The sequence below is a fragment of the Solanum tuberosum genome, unplaced genomic scaffold (assembly GCF_000226075.1).
Source record: "Solanum tuberosum cultivar DM 1-3 516 R44 unplaced genomic scaffold, SolTub_3.0 scf00717, whole genome shotgun sequence".
NCBI lineage: Eukaryota > Viridiplantae > Streptophyta > Magnoliopsida > Solanales > Solanaceae > Solanum > Solanum tuberosum.
The window spans coordinates 16440-34597 of NW_006239745.1; the positions used below are offsets into that span (position 1 = coordinate 16440).

The 18158-nt window shown below is 38.7% G+C and overlaps 1 protein-coding gene across 2 annotated transcripts in view; it reads right to left on the reverse strand.

Annotated features, from left to right (window-relative positions):
- The window catches only part of LOC102597953 (calpain-type cysteine protease DEK1), a 33418-nt gene that overhangs the window by 3004 nt on the left and 12256 nt on the right, over window positions 1-18158 (reverse strand). For both annotated transcript variants that reach the window (XM_006367532.2, XM_006367531.2), the window contains exons 6-29: window positions 15919-16049; window positions 15699-15813; window positions 14586-15564; window positions 14348-14458; window positions 13366-13424; window positions 12319-12481; window positions 9211-9484; window positions 8908-9058; window positions 8694-8805; window positions 8439-8604; window positions 8268-8338; window positions 7690-7781; window positions 7322-7484; window positions 7046-7117; window positions 5862-6236; window positions 5641-5756; window positions 5255-5552; window positions 4333-4649; window positions 3710-4061; window positions 3105-3425; window positions 2898-3002; window positions 2617-2745; window positions 709-1089; window positions 481-618 (exon numbers count right to left, since the gene is read on the reverse strand). In XM_006367532.2, coding sequence (XP_006367594.1) covers window positions 481-618; window positions 709-1089; window positions 2617-2745; window positions 2898-3002; window positions 3105-3425; window positions 3710-4061; window positions 4333-4649; window positions 5255-5552; window positions 5641-5756; window positions 5862-6236; window positions 7046-7117; window positions 7322-7484; window positions 7690-7781; window positions 8268-8338; window positions 8439-8604; window positions 8694-8805; window positions 8908-9058; window positions 9211-9484; window positions 12319-12481; window positions 13366-13424; window positions 14348-14458; window positions 14586-15564; window positions 15699-15813; window positions 15919-16049 — 5191 coding nt within the window. The remainder of the gene's footprint in view (window positions 1-480; window positions 619-708; window positions 1090-2616; window positions 2746-2897; window positions 3003-3104; window positions 3426-3709; window positions 4062-4332; window positions 4650-5254; window positions 5553-5640; window positions 5757-5861; window positions 6237-7045; window positions 7118-7321; window positions 7485-7689; window positions 7782-8267; window positions 8339-8438; window positions 8605-8693; window positions 8806-8907; window positions 9059-9210; window positions 9485-12318; window positions 12482-13365; window positions 13425-14347; window positions 14459-14585; window positions 15565-15698; window positions 15814-15918; window positions 16050-18158) is intronic.

The window sequence follows — 18158 nt, forward strand, 5'->3', positions numbered from 1 at the left end:
GGGGGGGGGGGGGATCAATCAAAAAGCATTCCCCTTGGAGGCTTGGACTTCTCTTCAGTGCAACCCAAACCAGTTAAGAACCACCCTCCACAATCGATTGTTACTTGACAATGCAATAGGAGATGATCTGCATTTTGCTCGAACTTTTGCACATTAAACATGACCAACAGTGAGGGATTGTGCAAAGCAAGAAACTAGGGAAGGTGGGCTACCAAGAGTAAGGGCATACGATTGGCTGAGCAACAAATGGGAATGATAATTCTACCTACCCACCCAAACCACCCCCCAAAAAACAAATAAGATGGGATCTCTAGATAAACTATCAGGAGTTACTCGATCCAGAGGTATCCCAAAAGTGGAATTAGGCAGAAGAATCTTTATCCTTCCCTAAACTCTGGCTCTTAAACGAAGAATTCACTAGGTAAAATCAAAGTCAATGTCAAAAAACAGTAATTTGGAAGAGGGGGGGAGGGGAGCAACCTGTGGGACATGCTTTAGCTTGTGTTTCATCCTGTCGGTCCACTCAGGTGATGGATCAGACCAAGGGCCATTCCATTCAACTTCATTAGCCCATGGATTCCGGATCTGAACAAGCTTGTGGCCATCAACTTCTCGTACCTGAGCAGTAAAACATACAAAAGATGAATGTGTGACTGAAATTTTCTTGGCAGGTGGATAAGTCATAAAATAGAAGGATTGAATTTCTACCTGTAATATTGAATAGGCATGACCTTGGACAATACCACTGGAGGAGATATGCACATCTGAACCAGAAGGACTACCAGCGCCCAGTAGGAAACCCTCTTGTTTGAAGCGCAGCAGCTGAGACCAGAGTCTTCCACTTGCAAGATCAATCTGTGCCTCAGAACTTCTCATGTCAATCTCCTCACCAGCACCTCCGGTGAGGTCTACAAGAGCATCTTGCACAAGCCCACCCTCTAATGCCTCATATGAGCCATGAAGCTTTGCATAAGCTTTTTCTAACAAGGAGACCCACATTTCATTACCCTTCCGACTGGTGGCAAATGCTGGTTTACCAGGTGACTCGCATGGAATCCAATCATCTACCACAACAGGGACCCATTCCCCCTAAAACAAATACAGTGACAGGATTAACTTGATTTAGTGATCTTTTCAGAAAAGGCAATCATGTTTTTGTTTCTCATAGGAACCAGTATATAAATCAACTGAGATACTCTCATCAGTTTAGGATACAACATCCAAGGAGATTAACATAGAAAGGTAGCATTATCCCATGTGGAAGTCAAATGGACCATGTCTTTGATGTCAACATGCAAGGTACAAAATTCAAGGAAAGGTACTGTATACATGGATTCATTGCACAATTGATGGGAGAAGTGTGACTGGGAATAGTTGTGCTTTTCCCCAAGCCCAGCAGCAGTAATAAATAAAAGTTGCAGTATTAGTAAACACTATTAGTTACATACGTGCATAAGGAAAAAATGTTTTTTTCACGTAGGTTTACAATGTGAGCAAGGAAAAAGGAAATTTAGGGCAATGACCAGATTGAGGCCCATATCCACACTTTTTCCCTTGACGGACCACTCTGATCCAGGAGAAGAAGACACAAAATTCCTAATTTTTTTTTTTGATTTGCACCGGGTGTCCGAGTCTCTTTGAGCCCCGACTAATCCCGGGGGTGCACAGGCCCTCGGCAAGGAGTTTCCCGCAAGTGCACCACGGTTAATTCAGGTTTTACCCAGTCCGATGGCCCTCAGAAATTGTTTGCACCCGGTGGGTTTCGAACTTGAGACCTTGAAAGGGAGCAAACCCCAAGGCTCAAGTCAATTGCCAGCAGGCCAACCCCTGAGGGTTGACACAAAATTCCTAATTGACTGACAGTTTTTCTTTTTTTATCCAAAAAGGGAAGGTCTGTGTACACTCTACCCTCCCCAGATCCCACATTGTGAGACTACACTAGGTATGTTGTTGTTGTACCCAAAAAAGGAGAGGAAGAGGTTAAACTTAAAAACACCATAATATTGACTAACAAAAAATCAAAACATAGATGACACAAATCAACTCAAAGGGGAAGGATGAATATGAGCAGTCTTGGTTCACCTTCTACATCACATTTTGTGGCTTAAACTTGCACCCAAAGGACCCTATGCCCATAATATTATATCCTAAGCACACCAGTAAAATAGAGCCAATTTGGAAAATCTTAGATCAATCAGAGAAAAATGCCAATATGCACTACACTATTTGGTGCAGATGTCTAGTGATCTTGGAATATTTCATGATCTACTAGAAAACAGCAAATTAATGAAAAAGTTCAAGGTCTCACACTCTCCACTTCCAAATGTTCTCTTTCTCTTTTCTTCAGATCTATCCCTCCATAATCTATAATCCTAGTTGCTAGTGGGTCATCTCTATGAACTCATAGATCCTAAATTTTGAACACAGGAAATGTATCGCTTCCAAGGTGTTCTAATTTTCTTCTGTTCAGAGTTCAACAGACATATTAAAACAACTTAGAATTTAATCAATTGAAAAAATCCAGCATGTTCAAGTCTGGTGGGCACTGAGATGATTCTATGCCCTTTTTTAGAACACATTACGGGCACAAGTAACTGCACAAATAAAGAACCTAACCTGAATGCAGAAGCGAACTGTATATATTCCTTCTTGATTGTATTCTGGTGTAATTATGACTTCTGATATTCGTGAAACCTCAGTTAACACAGCAACAGCACTTAGAAACCAGCAATCACCCAGACGTCCCTGATTAAATAGTACAGCATCACAGTGAGCAACTGATCTATAAAAACAATACTAGCAACCTACTTGAGACCTGCCTCCCCGAAAAAGCAAAAGAAAAGAGGAGGCAGGAGGGGATACTTTGAGTAAACAGCGTGAAGCAAGAGTATCACAACCTGGCAAACATCTGAAGAATTTGCTACTCCAGAAAATAAGCATGGGTGAGAATCCATATGCTTCTCTTTCACTATATCAGTAGGCCTCATCCATTCAGAAACAACCTGGGATGAACTAATATCAGCTAACGCACCACACATCATAATCGAACCTAGAAAACCAGAAAATCAATAAAACTATGAGCAAAGTGCTGCCAATGGACTCACCTGCAATTTAGATGGAGGATGGTCCGGATCCATAAATAATGAGCGGTCATTGGGAGGAAACTCTTGATCAGTGAAATGTGATTCTCCTCTTGCTAAAAGAGCCTCCTTCACAGCTATTTCCACTGAAAGCATGTGTTGATTGATTTCCTTCTGTGAGTCTACTCGAGGCTTCCTCAACCTTCGAGTAAACGAATCCACATCCAACACAACTCCATCACGATCTGACCTTCTCTTCCTCCCACTTGAATACTGCCCATCCCAGTCTACATCATCTCTGTCATAAAGATCTACATCCGCAGGATCACTGTCCCAACCATCAACCTAAGCAAGAAGAACCAAGTGGCAACCATGAGACAAATTCCAAAAGACAGGCAATTCCTTTTATGTTTACCTGATATGTTAAAATTAGCAACAGCAAAAATATCAATCAACTCCACCAATCTGGTTTCTTAAATTGTTTGATTGTAACAATAAAATCCTTCAAATTCTAGACCTTGAGTATCTACAAAATAAAGGGACAGAGACCTACGGACCATTTTTATCAACAAATGACAGCAATTAGATGTATTGCTGGAAACAAATCATTTGAACTGAAAAACACAAACCCTAGTTGGAGAATCTGCCCATTGCCAATTATCATCCGGCAGATCAATCATGCTGTACTCAGCAGAACCCATAGCCGCAGGAAGAGCCGCAATCTCATCTTCTGTCAAGCACCTTCCCCAAAGAAATACATCCATTATGTGCACCTTTGATTCGGCTCCTTCACTATCTGACCTCCCAAATGAATCAACATCAATGGGTGGCCTTATGCCCACCCAGACATCCGTTCCCAGATCCCATATGCAACTAGCCACTCTAAGTGGTAGCCCCGTCTGGTAGCCATCAAAATATCCATCCAGGTAGCAAGTTGCTTCACCCAAATCAGCATCAATAGTCAATGTTATGATATGCCACCTGGAAAATAATGCTTTTACATGTGAGACAGTTATCTGAGTCTACTCAAGACTCAAGAATGAAGGGAACAGGAAAGAAAAAAGTATGGCGCCTCTATTTTTATTTTAGGGAATTTATGTACTGTATCTTGTATATTTAACACCACCTTGGTGTGTTCAAATAAAATTCATTGAATTATCAGAAAAGAATACAAGACAGAAGTCCTATGCAATTCCAACAACCATCTTTACACAGCAATTCACATGACAACAAAGCGGAAAAGCTTGCGAACCTTCCATCTGCTATACTGGTGGCACTTATACTCCATTCCTTTACAGTAGTTTGCTTGTCAGTTTTAGTAATTAATCTAAGCCCAACTTGTCCTGCTTCAATGCCTTGCTCCGAGCCAGCCACAAGAAATTCCCAGCAAATATTCTTCTGGAACTCAGTGCCGAACAAACAAACAGGTCCAGATTCAGGCTGGACCATAACAGCAAGGGAGCAACTAATTTTTTGACATTGACACACAGAAGGATCAATCTGACCGCACCGTCGGCCACTAGTGGTGGGTTCATCATCAAGTATACACACAGCACCAGCAAGTCCAGTCTGCAACAGGAAAGATTTAAAAACAAGAAAATCAACATACAGGAATTTGGTTAAGTACCTAATCAGAAAAAAAATTGGGGATAAGCTAGTGATTGCTTTGATGTATCATCATAAAAAGAGTGACAGGAAGAAGATAAATTCAGTTTCAGACCTATTCTAACAAATACTAGTGAGGGTTTCATAACTTTCGATGGTGAGCCCAGACTAGAGTTGTGGAGGTTTCCCTTGTCATTTTCTTCCGTCATTATCACATATCAGGTTATTTCCCATTTCTATAAATGTACTGTATCTCATAGAAGCTCCATGGTCTCACTGTGGATAAGTATACACAGTTTCAGAAAGTAACAGAAGGATGACTCAGGTAGATACTCATCTTAGACATGTTATGCCTTTGGTCTTTTGCATAGGTATTTGATTTTTGTTATCAAAGCACTGAATAGGTATTTGATTTTTATTGATGGTTGTTACGACAGAGTTAGGGCCCATGGCGGGTGCCGGCACAACTCCCTAGTTTAGGTCGTGACATACTTGTGAAGGCATAAGGTAGAATTTCAGTATCACATTTTGTTATCTTAGTTGCGCTTTAAGTAGAGGGTAGGGATGACCTGAAGTGCTCGACGAGATAGCTGAGCAGCACGAATACGACGTGCAATGCTTGAAACTCTTTCCCTTGCAAAGGAGTCGTCAAGAACAGAATCTCCTCCCACTGCACGAACTGCAGCTGCCATTGCTGCTGCCTCTCTATTACCAGCATTAGGAATAGATGATATAAGCGACGCCTCTATTTCCTTCCATTTTCGCTCCTCCTTCTCAAGGAGAGCTTTCCTCCTTTCTTTACCCCTTCCTTCCTCCTCACGTCTCTGCATCAGGATTTCCTCTTCCATCTCCTTCTCCCTCATGTAACTGCAAACACCAGTTAAGCAAAATTTAGAAGAAGTCTCAACTCTATAAGTGCAGCAGAATTACCAGAACAGTCTGAGAATACTTTTACCTCTCCTGTATGATTTCAAATCGCCTACGATCTTCTGGGAGCCATTTCTTTATGTCTTTGGCACTGAGATCTGAAAACCCTATGTTGTCAAGGAAAAGTCGCAGACGAACCTCGTCCTGGCAAAGTATGCTATCTTCAGCATAAAGGGGGAAAGGGAAACGAGAAGAAGAAGAAGATAGAGAAGCTAAAATGCAGACAAGTAGTTTGCAACACATAGTTACCTGTACCCTCTCAGCTTTAGCAGTCAAACCAAGCAAGAGAAGCAAGTAACCGCCAAACTTATCCCACATGTAAACCCATTCAGTATCAATAGCTTCCTCTAAAGCCAGAATTCGAGCATGGGCACACATTTCTCTTCGGTGACCTACATCACTAGTTGCTTCATGCCTAAATGTCCTATTTCTTAACCTGCAGAAAATTGAGCCAGCAGCCAGTTCTTCATTTCTAAGACGGTCTCTTAATTTCATGACATCTGCTCGTGGAAGCACAAAATTGCCTCCCCTATCCCTCATCATTGTTGGATCACCAACCAATAGAGCAGCTGAGCTGGCCGACCTCTGGGGGGCAGAGTATGTTCCGGATAAAGCATTTCTGGTCTGAGCAATCCATTAACAGAATTGACATTCAGCGAGAAAATTAAAAATAAAACAAGAGGTTTATCTAGAATTTACAGGTACAAGAGTCAGAAGACACCAATCACGATGAAGGTTTCATTATTTATATCATTATTACTCTCAAGACTAATTAAAAGTATCACCAAAACAAGAAACCTTGTATTAATGCTTATATTAAGCACATCAAACTTCAAGCAGAGTGTAGACGATATTCACATCTCAATAGGCAGACTTCTATGGATCCATTGTGACCATTTGATATTTATAAATGGTACCAACCAGATAACACAATTTTAATAACAAATAATTGATAACTAAAATACAAAATCAATGAAATGAAAAACCTGTAAAGCACTGATGCACTCAAGCAAGATAAAATAGAACCATCCCAGAACACCCATCAAACTGAAAGACATAACACGTTGATGACATCAATAATGGTACAAAAGCAAATTGCAAATTAGAGATGCAAATCATGAACAAAATAGAAATCACCAAAAATTTCAAGATTTAGGTTCAAATAGTACATCAATCTAACAGCACCATATTGTTTTTAAGCCAGTTTAGGGGCATCCCCATCCAAATCCTATGCAATAAGGTGGGACCATTCTGATAAAACAAGTCAATGAACTATTAAATGGCAAAAAGTTCTTTGTTTTCAATTGAAAACAAGGATCGCCTTCAGATAGGATTGAGACCATAAACAACAATAGAAACAAAGAACACTAAGTAACACCTAGGAGAAAAAATATAGAATGAAAGTTTTTAGCTGTAATAAAAAATGGTCGTACCTTCGTAGCAGATCGAGCAATTGCCTGGACCATGGTTTCTTTGCTAAGAAAATGAACAGCATCTTCCACCATCTAATATTAGAGAAAATGTTAGAAAGCAAACCAGGATATTAAAGGAAGTAGTTCAAGCAGAAGATTTTTTATGAAAACTCATCTCCAAGGTTACCATGTTGAGTATAGAATAAAAGACTTCATGATAAAGACACCAAACACACACAAAAAAAGGAAGTCTATATAGCTCATTCAGTACATTTATTCCAAGATATAGAAGCAAACCTCGAGTGTTAAACATGGACGAGAGACAGCAAAGCCAAAGGCCACAACGAGTGTAATTGCTGATACAGCAGCACCAGCAAATGGTGGATAAATTTTCAAACTAGCAACCACACCCCAGCCCTCAATAGCCAATGCAATGACATAGAGCACAAGAAATGCAGCACTGTCAACAAATGATTTCAGGTAGAATTAGCTGTCAAATCGTGCAATTTTGATAGCAACTTGAGTGGTGAAATACTTGGTAATAAAAATTCATAGGAAGAAACTGGGGTACCTCTAAAGTTAAGAGTTCACAATTTACTTTAACTATGCATTTCAAGCTGCTATACACAATGTAAATCTTACACAAGTTGAGGAAATTGACGAACCTGACATTTTTCCCAGAGTCTGCATGAGCATCATAAACATAAACAGGCAACACCCTTGGGGAGTAGACTACTATAGGAGGTGAAAGAAGGACCTGAAAGAAAAAGGGTTTTGGGAACAAAAGACGATTCACAAGCAAGAAAGACCACAAGGCAAAGATAAAACAACTCTAATAAGCAAACGATAAACATAAATAACACGATTGGGATAATTGCGGTTTTGATCCCTTAGTCATTAGTTCATTATGATTTGTCCTTGTGATATTTCACTAAGCATATTTAACCTTGAGTTAATAGAAATGTGTGTCTTTAATCCCTTCATTTAAAATATTTTATATAATTAATTACAGAATTGTGTTGCCCTCAAATAGTTTAACAATCAATAATTTGTTAAATTTGTAAACTCACATGTAGAAGGATCAAAAGTCTATCTTTCAATTAATTGAAGGTTAAATGCGCTTAACCAGATTGATACATGGACCAAAATCCGAATTTGTCAATATTTAGGGACTAAAAGCACAAATTATCCAACACACTTCAATACTTTATTTGTCGTTAATAAGTAAAAGTGTATAACTTACTGTTAATGCCCTTCCAGCTACGAGAAAAAGAAATGAGAAGTAACCAACAGACGCACCAACAAAAGCCTTGTCTGAAACAGAAACATGCATTTGCCATCAATTATCAAGTACCACTATAAAGCATTAGATTAAACTATCTTGAGCATCTTAAGACAGGAGAAGCGTATTTACCCTGAAACCATCCAACAAGAAATGCTGCAAGAGCTAAAAGGAATGCAAGAAAACAAACGAGTAACATTTGTATCCTTGTCAAATAAAAGTTATTTGACGCCCAATAGTGAATAACACCAATAGCTAGAACAAGAAGGAGAAGCACCAAAAGGAATGCAGCCCCTATCTGTTGAAATACAAAAGGGAAAATAAAACATACAATGTCAAATAACTGTTTGAAACATGAAAACTACAGCAAATAGAATGATCACTTACCGCCCATGGTTTAATTGTAACTATAATAGCTGAAATGGCTCCAAGCAAAAGAAGAAGACCAATAATTATGAACATATAAGCACCTCGAGAGAGCTTCCAATTGTCATCTTTCCTGAAAATGTTACAGATATTATGACTCCGGGGGGGAAATCACTATCATCTTTAAGATAGCATTTCTAAAAATGTAAGCACATTCTAAATAAATATCACGTACCACTTGAACAAACCAGCACCAAGAGACAATACTGCTGGAATGCATATCAATGGAAGCAAAGAAGCGAGGAAATCAGCTTTTGTTGGAATCTGGTCGGTTCTAGACCCAACAACTTCAAAGTAGGATACGCTACAGAAGGCCACAATAACAGCTTCGGAGATGAAAGAGAAGAAATTATTAGAAAAAGGCTTTTCAAAGAGAATAAAATGAACTACCAAACAAAAGGTTGTAAACCAGAGAGGCTATTACAGTATTTTTTTAGTTTAAAAAAGGAAAGAGGAGAGATTAAAGTGGAAGGATTACCTGCAAATAAGCCAATACAAATAGCAGATGAGAGAGAAAACCGATAAGTTGCGAACCAGGATATAATTGGCAGCACACCAGTAACTACCAAAGCAATTGCAGAAGCCATTGCCCAGCCAAGGAAAACAGATGATGCATAAGGGGATGTAACACTGTTCCGACCACCAGTCCACCCCTTATAATCTAAATCATCCAAAGGCTTTGCAGACACTATTGCTCCAAGAGCTAAAATGGACCCAGCAAATAAGGAGATGGAAATGAAAAGAACAACACCCTGGAAACAGAATTGGCAATTATGATTCTTATAGAAAGTCACATAAGAATGTGTAAGCGTGAATCCTTTGCAAGTAATGGCATATCCCACGTATAGATTGAGATGCTAGAGAAGGAGGATGCAACAACAATAACTACTACTACTACGCCACAGTCCCAAATAAGTTGAGATCAGTTGTATAAATCCTTATTTCGTCATGTAAGTTCTTTCATATCATCATCATAATAAATGAAATAAAAGTACGTTGAATATATACACATAAATACACACACATAATAATAATGAATTTTTTTTTAACTTGGTAGCTTTATAACAATAATAAAAAAAAAATTTAAAAGTCTCATACGAGTCTTAAAACCTATCATCAACTAGTAGCTATCACCCCTTCCATATAATTTTAGGTCTACTCCTTTTTTTTTTTTTTTGAGAAAGTTAACTGAGGTCTACTCCTTTTTTTAACACACTCACTTGCCACAATTCTACACCTACTGACCTGTGCATTTATAGGTCGACGCAGAACATGTTCAAACCATCTCAAGTGTCCCTCTAGCATTTTCTCCTCATGTGTGCTACTTGCACCTTCCAGTGAGTGTAGTCTTCACTAATCTTGTATCACCGCACATCCTACTCAGCATCCAAATCTCCACAACACTCATCTTGGGGAGATGTTGGACTAATGAACTTACCTTTCATTTTGGTAGGTAAAATTCCATCACATGACACCCCCGTAGCACCTCTCCATTTCAACCATCCCATTTTAATCTATGAGTAACATCTTCCTCTATCAATCCATTATGTTGAAACGACTAGCCCAAATATCTAAATTGTTTGCACTTTGGCACGACAATCCCATCTAGTCTCACCTTACCTACTCTGCTCTCATGCTGACTAAAGGTCTAAACCTACAATGCATATATTCAGCCTGGCTTAATTTTACTTATCTGACGATACGTACTCTCTAACATGCTTCTTCATAGTTCAAGCTTTTGGTTGACACCTCGCTAGTTTCGCCAATTAACACAATAACATTCGCAAATAGCATATACCATGTGAGACCTCCTCTTGTATTGTATTGGTTAGCTCGTCCATAAATAGGGTAAATAAGTAGGACTTGTGTAGGTCTTCCTTCTTTTCACGATAGATTTCCAACAATCTTCTTTGTAAGAATATAGCCTCCAAGGGAAATCCGCCAGACATAAACATAAATTGGTTCTCTTCACTCTTGTGTTCCTACACCTACGCTCTATCACTCTATCCCAAAGTTTCAACGTATGACTCATAAGTTAAATGCCACAATAGTTCGCATAGCTTTGAATCTCTTTTATTCTTGTAAATCCAAACCATGGTACTCTTCCTCCAATCATTGGGCATCCTACAAATTCATAGTACAACATTGAATATCTTGGTGAGCCATTCCACAGCACTTTCCAACTCTATGGGGATACTATTTGGGCCACAAGCTTTTCCAATCCGCATGTTTTTCATGGCATCATTTACCTCTAACCTCCCAATTTTACGAGTATAGCTAAAGTTTCTATCATTCACATACATGTGTAGATCTTAAATTGTTATTCTCCTTGTTCGTGTTGAACAATTAATCAAAGTAGTCTCTTTGTTTCTCCTTGATCTCATCATCTCCCATCAACACATGTTGAGAACTGTCGTTAATACACTTCATCTAGTTTAAGTCCTTGCCCTTCTTCGCTTTAGTCTTGCTAATTTAAACAATTCTCTCTCTACTTCTTGTGTCCCTAGCTTTTGATACAAGCCATCTAGCGCATCCCCTCGGGCTTTACTAATAGCCTTCTTAGGGACCCACTTAGTTGTATTGTAATTGTATTCTTCAAAAGCTTCCTTGTCGGTTGCTTTTGTAACTTTCAATAACTCTCTTTTAGCTTTAATAATTATTTGTACCTCCTCATTCCCATGCCATGATTCATGTGGTCAAGGTCATAAACATTTAGACACATCTAACACTTCTGCAACTGACTTTTTAATCCAACCTAACACTTTCTTCCTAAGGTGTCTACGTCTCCCTCTATATACAAAGCTCCCTTCTCCCGTAGTTTTCCTAAAACGCGAACGGGTTATCACCCTTTAATGCCCACTACTCCTACATCATCACTTCACTCCTAAACTTTACATCCAAGACTACTAACAAATGTTGGGAGGTCATCACTTATCTTGGAATAACCTTACAATCCTTGCATCTCCTCTTCTTACAAAGAGAAAATCTATTTGACTATGGTTAGCCCCATTCTTTTGAGTAATTAAGTGAAACTCCCTCTTATTAAAATAGTCTTCCATTTGTCATTCTGACATATACAAGAGTTTTGGTTCATACATCAACAACCAGTAATGAAATAAGAAAGTTATTTGATTGACTAAAACGATAGACAAACATCTCCTCAAACATAGAAGTGTACAGCTCAGTGAATCAAACACCTCAATTCAAACTAGTTGGAATTTGCTGACACCAAAAAATTGATCTGTAAAGGTAATACTTACAAAAATTTAAGAAAACCCCAATGCAAATACACAGCAAAAGTGCAGAGCACCACAGCAATATTTTTTATTTTATTTTTTATGACAAGGGAAACCCGCAGACGCTACCCTTTGGGTGCGCACAGGGTAAAGGTTACCCGCACTAGGCAAGCCTGGTGCGACGAGCTCGACCCAGAAGGCAAACCCCTTGCTTTCACTAGCAAGGGGTTTCAAACTTGAGACCTCCAACATGAAAGTCCCAAGCTCAAACCACTGGGCCACCCCGAAGGGTGAGGACCACAGCAATATTAACAGCATATGAATAGGGGGGAATTGCTATACACACTAACCTCTTTCATCCCCAGTGTTAGATGGTTTCCTGCACGGCCTGCATTCTCAGCTCTTGAAGACCAAAACTGGTACCCATTACGAATCCATATAGGAATTGCAATAGATAGGCATGCTACCATTAAGGGTACAGTCAATGATAATCCCAGAAGAACTGATGATTTGCTGCAAATCCAATATGTACAACAGAAGTATCAACCAAAAGATACAGCCAAAAGCATATCATATCTTGTTGTTGTCATTTAGTTCTTAGGAGATCATACCAGCATTCTAGAGTTAAGTTGTCATTTAGTTCTTAGTAGCTTAGAGTTTTTTATCTTGTTGTTTTCCAAACAAACATGCACCTTTAATATTCATAGTTGTAATTTTCCATTCAGAGTGGGATTTCACAAGGTAAGTTGTTGTAGTATTTTTCTATTCATGGTAGCTCATGAGTTGCGACAGCAGGGGAGTTGTAGTGTTCAGTTCCACGGTGTATCTGACATGAAAACTATGTATTTATACTCCATGTGTCCCGTATTAGTTGTCCACTTTCCCCTTTACATGGCCCTTAAGAAATCATATAAGAAGGATAGTTTTACTTATACCCCTTAAGAAACTCTTTTGGAACTTCGCAAAAAACTTGTTTTCACTTTCAAAAAGAATTAATTGTTAAGATGAAATAGGAAATATGTAATTAATTATATCTTGGTTTTGTAAATTGAAAAGTAATTTGGGATAACTATTTATAGTAAGGTGGACAATTAATATGGGATGAAGGAAGTATTTTACCACCATATTTTATTGTCACCATAATGTCTTGATATTGTGGTTAATTTTAGATTGGTTCACCTGCCGGGTAGAGTTGGGTGTCATCAGGATTTGGGAGATTTGGGTCGTGATAATCACAAACTGGACTTGATGTGCCTAAAGATAGCTTCTTCGCATTACTCTATAGAGAGTTAGGTATCATCAGGACTAAGGACTTGATGTGCCTATATATGCAATATAAGTTGCTTCTGTAACTTAACAGTGACTGGGACATAGTTAATAAAAAAAAAAGGGTTTACCTTAAGAATGAAAGCAGCAGACCAACACAAGTGCTCAGCATCCAAGCGATAAAGCCATACTGCAACAACATAGCAAATTTTACCCAAAAAAATAGTGGAAACTTTGAGCCTCTAATGCAAGGAGACAACAGTCAGACTGCCTTCTGAAAGTATTATGCTAAAGTGCATCTCAATTTTTGAAGAACTACACTGGTAAACCCATCATTAAGTCAAAAATGAATGTCCACTAGAAAGACAGCTATACTAGAGAGTACATATTTATGTGGCCAGAGAGAGAGGTCACTGTAAGAATATCAAGTGTCCTGTGTTAGATACCTATGAACGTGACCAACCATCAATCGTCAAATTAACAAAGCATCTTCTCTTCTCTTATTTCACCTAACCTCTTTTAGGAATAACATCAGCTGACCTTGAACATCTATTTTGGAGCTAGCCATAATTCAATTGCTTAACAGGTCTAGCATAGCTGAGCACGCAAAACATACCATGTTAACTGGATTCAACAGATTGGCTGGTACAAAAACCTTTTGTCTGGCTTTCTAGCGGCCTAATCAGTATTGTGTCATGAAAACCATAGTACAAAACATTGTCCCTCACATCACAGGTGAACGTATAAAGAATTAAGATGAATATTTAGAAAGTAAGAGAGAAAGAGGGAGAGGAGCCAGCACTAGTGCTGAAACCATAGTAGCTAAAGACAATCCCTCTTGCAAAAGAAAAGAACCATAGAAACCAATGTAGATAGCATCAAAATATACGAGAGCTTTAGAAATCGACATCAACCCACATTAGAGCACGGCATGGAGATAATAATACACTTAAAAACAAAATTTCCTGGCAAACAAGTGATGATATGACAAAGTTTCAGTAGTAACAATGGCGTAAAGTTATCACAACCAAAACCTCAAATAGCAACAAGATACTTGGTGGAAAAACAAATAAAAACAGATACTTGTAGGCAAAGAACCAAAAAAATAAATACCTTCCGAGGCTTTGAAGTCATGGACAAATCTTCAGCTTGTAGTGACCGAAGGAAGGCCAAAATAGAACAGACAACAGGAGACAAAAGGAGAACCGCGATGCCAAATTCAAACTACAGACAGTTGTTCACCAAATTTTGTTAGAAAATGGTAAATAGAACTATATGGAGTTCAAATTAGCTGCACCGTACTCCAAATACACTTTAAGCTGAACATTTGAAGTAGCAATGCATTTCTTACCTGTTGGTGTGTAGCATTTAGAAGTTTTATTGTCTTTGGTCGGAAGATAGCCACAATGACGGTTTCAAGAATGAAAATTAAACTGAAAAGAAGCCATGCTCGTTCTGGAGTTCCAGCTATATGGTGCAACATTACTCTACAACGTTGAAGCCACCTTCCTAATCCTTGGAGTCTAAGTTCTTCCGAGAATGAAATTTGATTAGGTAACACATCGTCAACACCATTTGAATCAGTGACAGGAGGGTTATTGTCACGATGTTCTCGATCAGCATCCAAACTACTTCTCTGCAACAAGGCTAGAATCATTGGGTCCAATCCATTCTCCTTCAGCATCACAGCAAAATTAGGATCAAGCCCTTTATCGTGCAATAAATTAGCTAATTCACGATCTGTGTGTCTTCCTTTCCTCTTTAACATAGATGTAATCCTGGGATCACTCAACTTTTCTTGAAATGCAAGTGCCAAATTCAAGTCCAGTATCTGTTGATTTGCGGAAGTGGATGTACTAGAATCACCGCCTTGGCTTTCAAGGCCACTACTAGAACAAACAACCAACGAACTATTATGCTCTAAATTTCTGTCAACATAAGATGATCCTACTTCAGGCTCTTGAACTACTGAACGACAGGAACTACTACGTAGAGCTAGACTAGGCCTTCCACTGTCTATGCTCTTATCACTATTAATCCCCTCAATGTTATTCCAGGTACTGCCATCACCAGTGCAAGGCACAGTTGCATTACCAAGATGACCAGCATCAGCACTACTACTGCGCTTAACACTTGAGCCACAACCCTCAGAAGAGCTTGCAGAGCTATTTTGGTCTTTTCTGCGGAAACCTTCTCTAAGGCGGATAACTGTGCTCTGCAAGGCATCTCGTCTAGCTGCTAATGGGTCTGTAACTGATAAATGCCGTGAAACAGCCGCGCCCAACAGCACAGATGCTACAACTGCATAACTAATACAATGTCCAAAGTACCTGAAACAAAATTGTTGCAGTAGAAGATTAGAAGTTTCTATTCTAAAAATAATATTAAAAGGGAAGTATGTGCCCACGAGTACAAGAAGACTTAATTATGGAAGGAAATTAATTAGCATGAGTTAACAACAAACCAGTAATGAACTCCAAAACAGATCAGGAACACCCGAGATGTACCAGCAACAAAAAGTACGACGACTCGACTTTTCAGAAGCTTAAAGCCATACAAGCATGCTCCCAAGTTCCAATCTGATTAGAATGAAAAGCTAGTGAATTAATTACTTACCACAAGGAAATTAGAAATGATTTCCAAATACAAGTCAGAAAAGGAGATATATGCTTGAAATGAACTACCAAGGATTATCACGGCAGCTGATGTTGTAGCCCCAAGCCAGTTTGATTCCTTTGCTGTCAGACCATACAGGATAGAATACACAAGAAGTACTACAAGTGAACCAACATAGAGAAGTCCAAGATGCAAAGCCCTGCAAAGCCCAAGTTCAGCATGAAGATGATAAAATTATAGACTTCAGAGAAAATCTCGAAAAGATAGTTCTGGAAATATGATGAGTAGTATAGATGAGAACTACTGAACACATGATATAACAGGGTAACCTTCTAATCTAAAGTAGCATTTAAATTGATTTGTTTAGCTGTGAATTTTTAGATCTACTGCATTTACTGGAGTGTGCGCTTTGTTTTCTCAGAGTTGGTATTCCTTTTATTCAAAGAGATTTGAGTTACACCCATTATTTAGAGTTCTTAGGCTCTTTATTTTCAAATCCTGTTAGCTGAGAACATCTTGGGCTCTCTTCATATTCTTTCATCTCTTATAACAATACTGTTGCACCCAAAAAAAAATAGAGTTGTAATATTTGTCATCCCCATCCTTTTAATGGAGACCTTCCAATATTGTTCAAATCCCTAGCCAACAAGAATGATGTTCCCCTTCAACAAGTATTACAACTTACATCTTACTCTGTCTTTCTATTGCCTATAAACAGTCCAGCACATCAAAGATGTGTTCTGTTTGAGCTAATAAATTATATCTTCTGCAAATTGTTCTGCACATCCTCAAAACATCTCTTGTTTCTTTCTGTCCAAACTGTCCATATACATGTTCGGACAATCTTCCATCTCTTATCCTTCTCTGTTACATTTCCATCCCTGTTCCACCTGCTTAGTACTCCTTTAATGCTCCCAAGTATCACCCACCTCATCTCCTTCAGGCTGATGAACATTCTCCACAGCTGCCCTATCCTTTTGCAATGTAAGAAAATATGGTTGATCGTCTCTGCTTACTCCCCATACAAAAAGCATCTAGAAACCAACTGGTAACCTCTCTTGTTTAGGTTTTCATGTATCAAGACTGTCTATATGGCAAGCAGCCTCAACACTTCTTTGCACTATTTTTTTCCATTCTTATTTGGTAGACTCGAATCTATCTCGCACGCAATTTCTTTTCCTAAATTTTGGTTGATTTGTTTCTACTCTATTTTTTAAAAAGAATACCACATCGAACTCCACCAATTTTCCTCAGAGACCACTAGGCTGTTTGTGTGTGAAAACACATTTGTTTTATTAAGAATGACCTGTGGACTCAGATGAATCATGAACTTTTGAGCAGTTGCTTCGTGACTTATGTAGAAACAGATGTATTTAAAAATATTTCTAATAATGCTATTGTAAAACATTTCAAGAGATATAACCTTGTCAAGAACGGTTGTGATAATGTAATTACTTTCTGCTTTCAATAGTAAAATTTATTTTGTTGGCTTTTTCGTGTGTTTTTCCTATATTTTGACACCCCTTGATGAAAATCATGGCCCTGGGGGAGTGGGGGGTCTGGATTTTTCCTTTCATGCAAAGTGGTCTACAAAGAGAAAGTTTAAGGGCAAGGCCCTGAAGGTTATTCAGAGAGAAAATAAGGGAGATAGTCAAGGTCTCCTACTGATTTTCATGGTTGAGAGTTCTTCTCGTGATCTGGGATGGAATTACCTGAGATGTGTGAAAGCTGACCTAGACACCATGGTAATCAAAATAGAATAATAATAATAATAATAATAAATAACCGGGCTCCACTTAAGGTGGCGTATTTCATTTGGACAATGGTGAAGGAAGCTGCTGCTTTTAATTACCAGTAGGTAAAGGAAGTTGTTTTAACACATAGGCCTAAATGTATGTACTAGATGTGTTCTTTGTGAAGACAACAGTGAAGAAGTCAATCATCTTTTTTGGATTGCAGCCTCGCTTCACAGCTTTGGAATCATCTCTAAAATATTACCGGTCAGCTGGACAATTCCACAATTAACTTATTACAAATGTTGGCACATGAAGGACCTAAGGGAAACAACATGAAGGTATGGAACTCTATAGCCTATCCAGCAGCGATCAGCTGGTCCATACGGAAGAAAAAAATACAACTATTGAGAACCAAAAAAGATTCTGTAACTAATTGCAAATACAAATGTATTGCTTTGTAAGTTTTCGGGTGCAATATGGTATATTTTTTAGGTAAATACCTACTAGCATTCTCTTGTTGCTGGAAATCAATAAATTATCCCAACCTTGGGGGGGGGGGGGGGGGCAAGAAA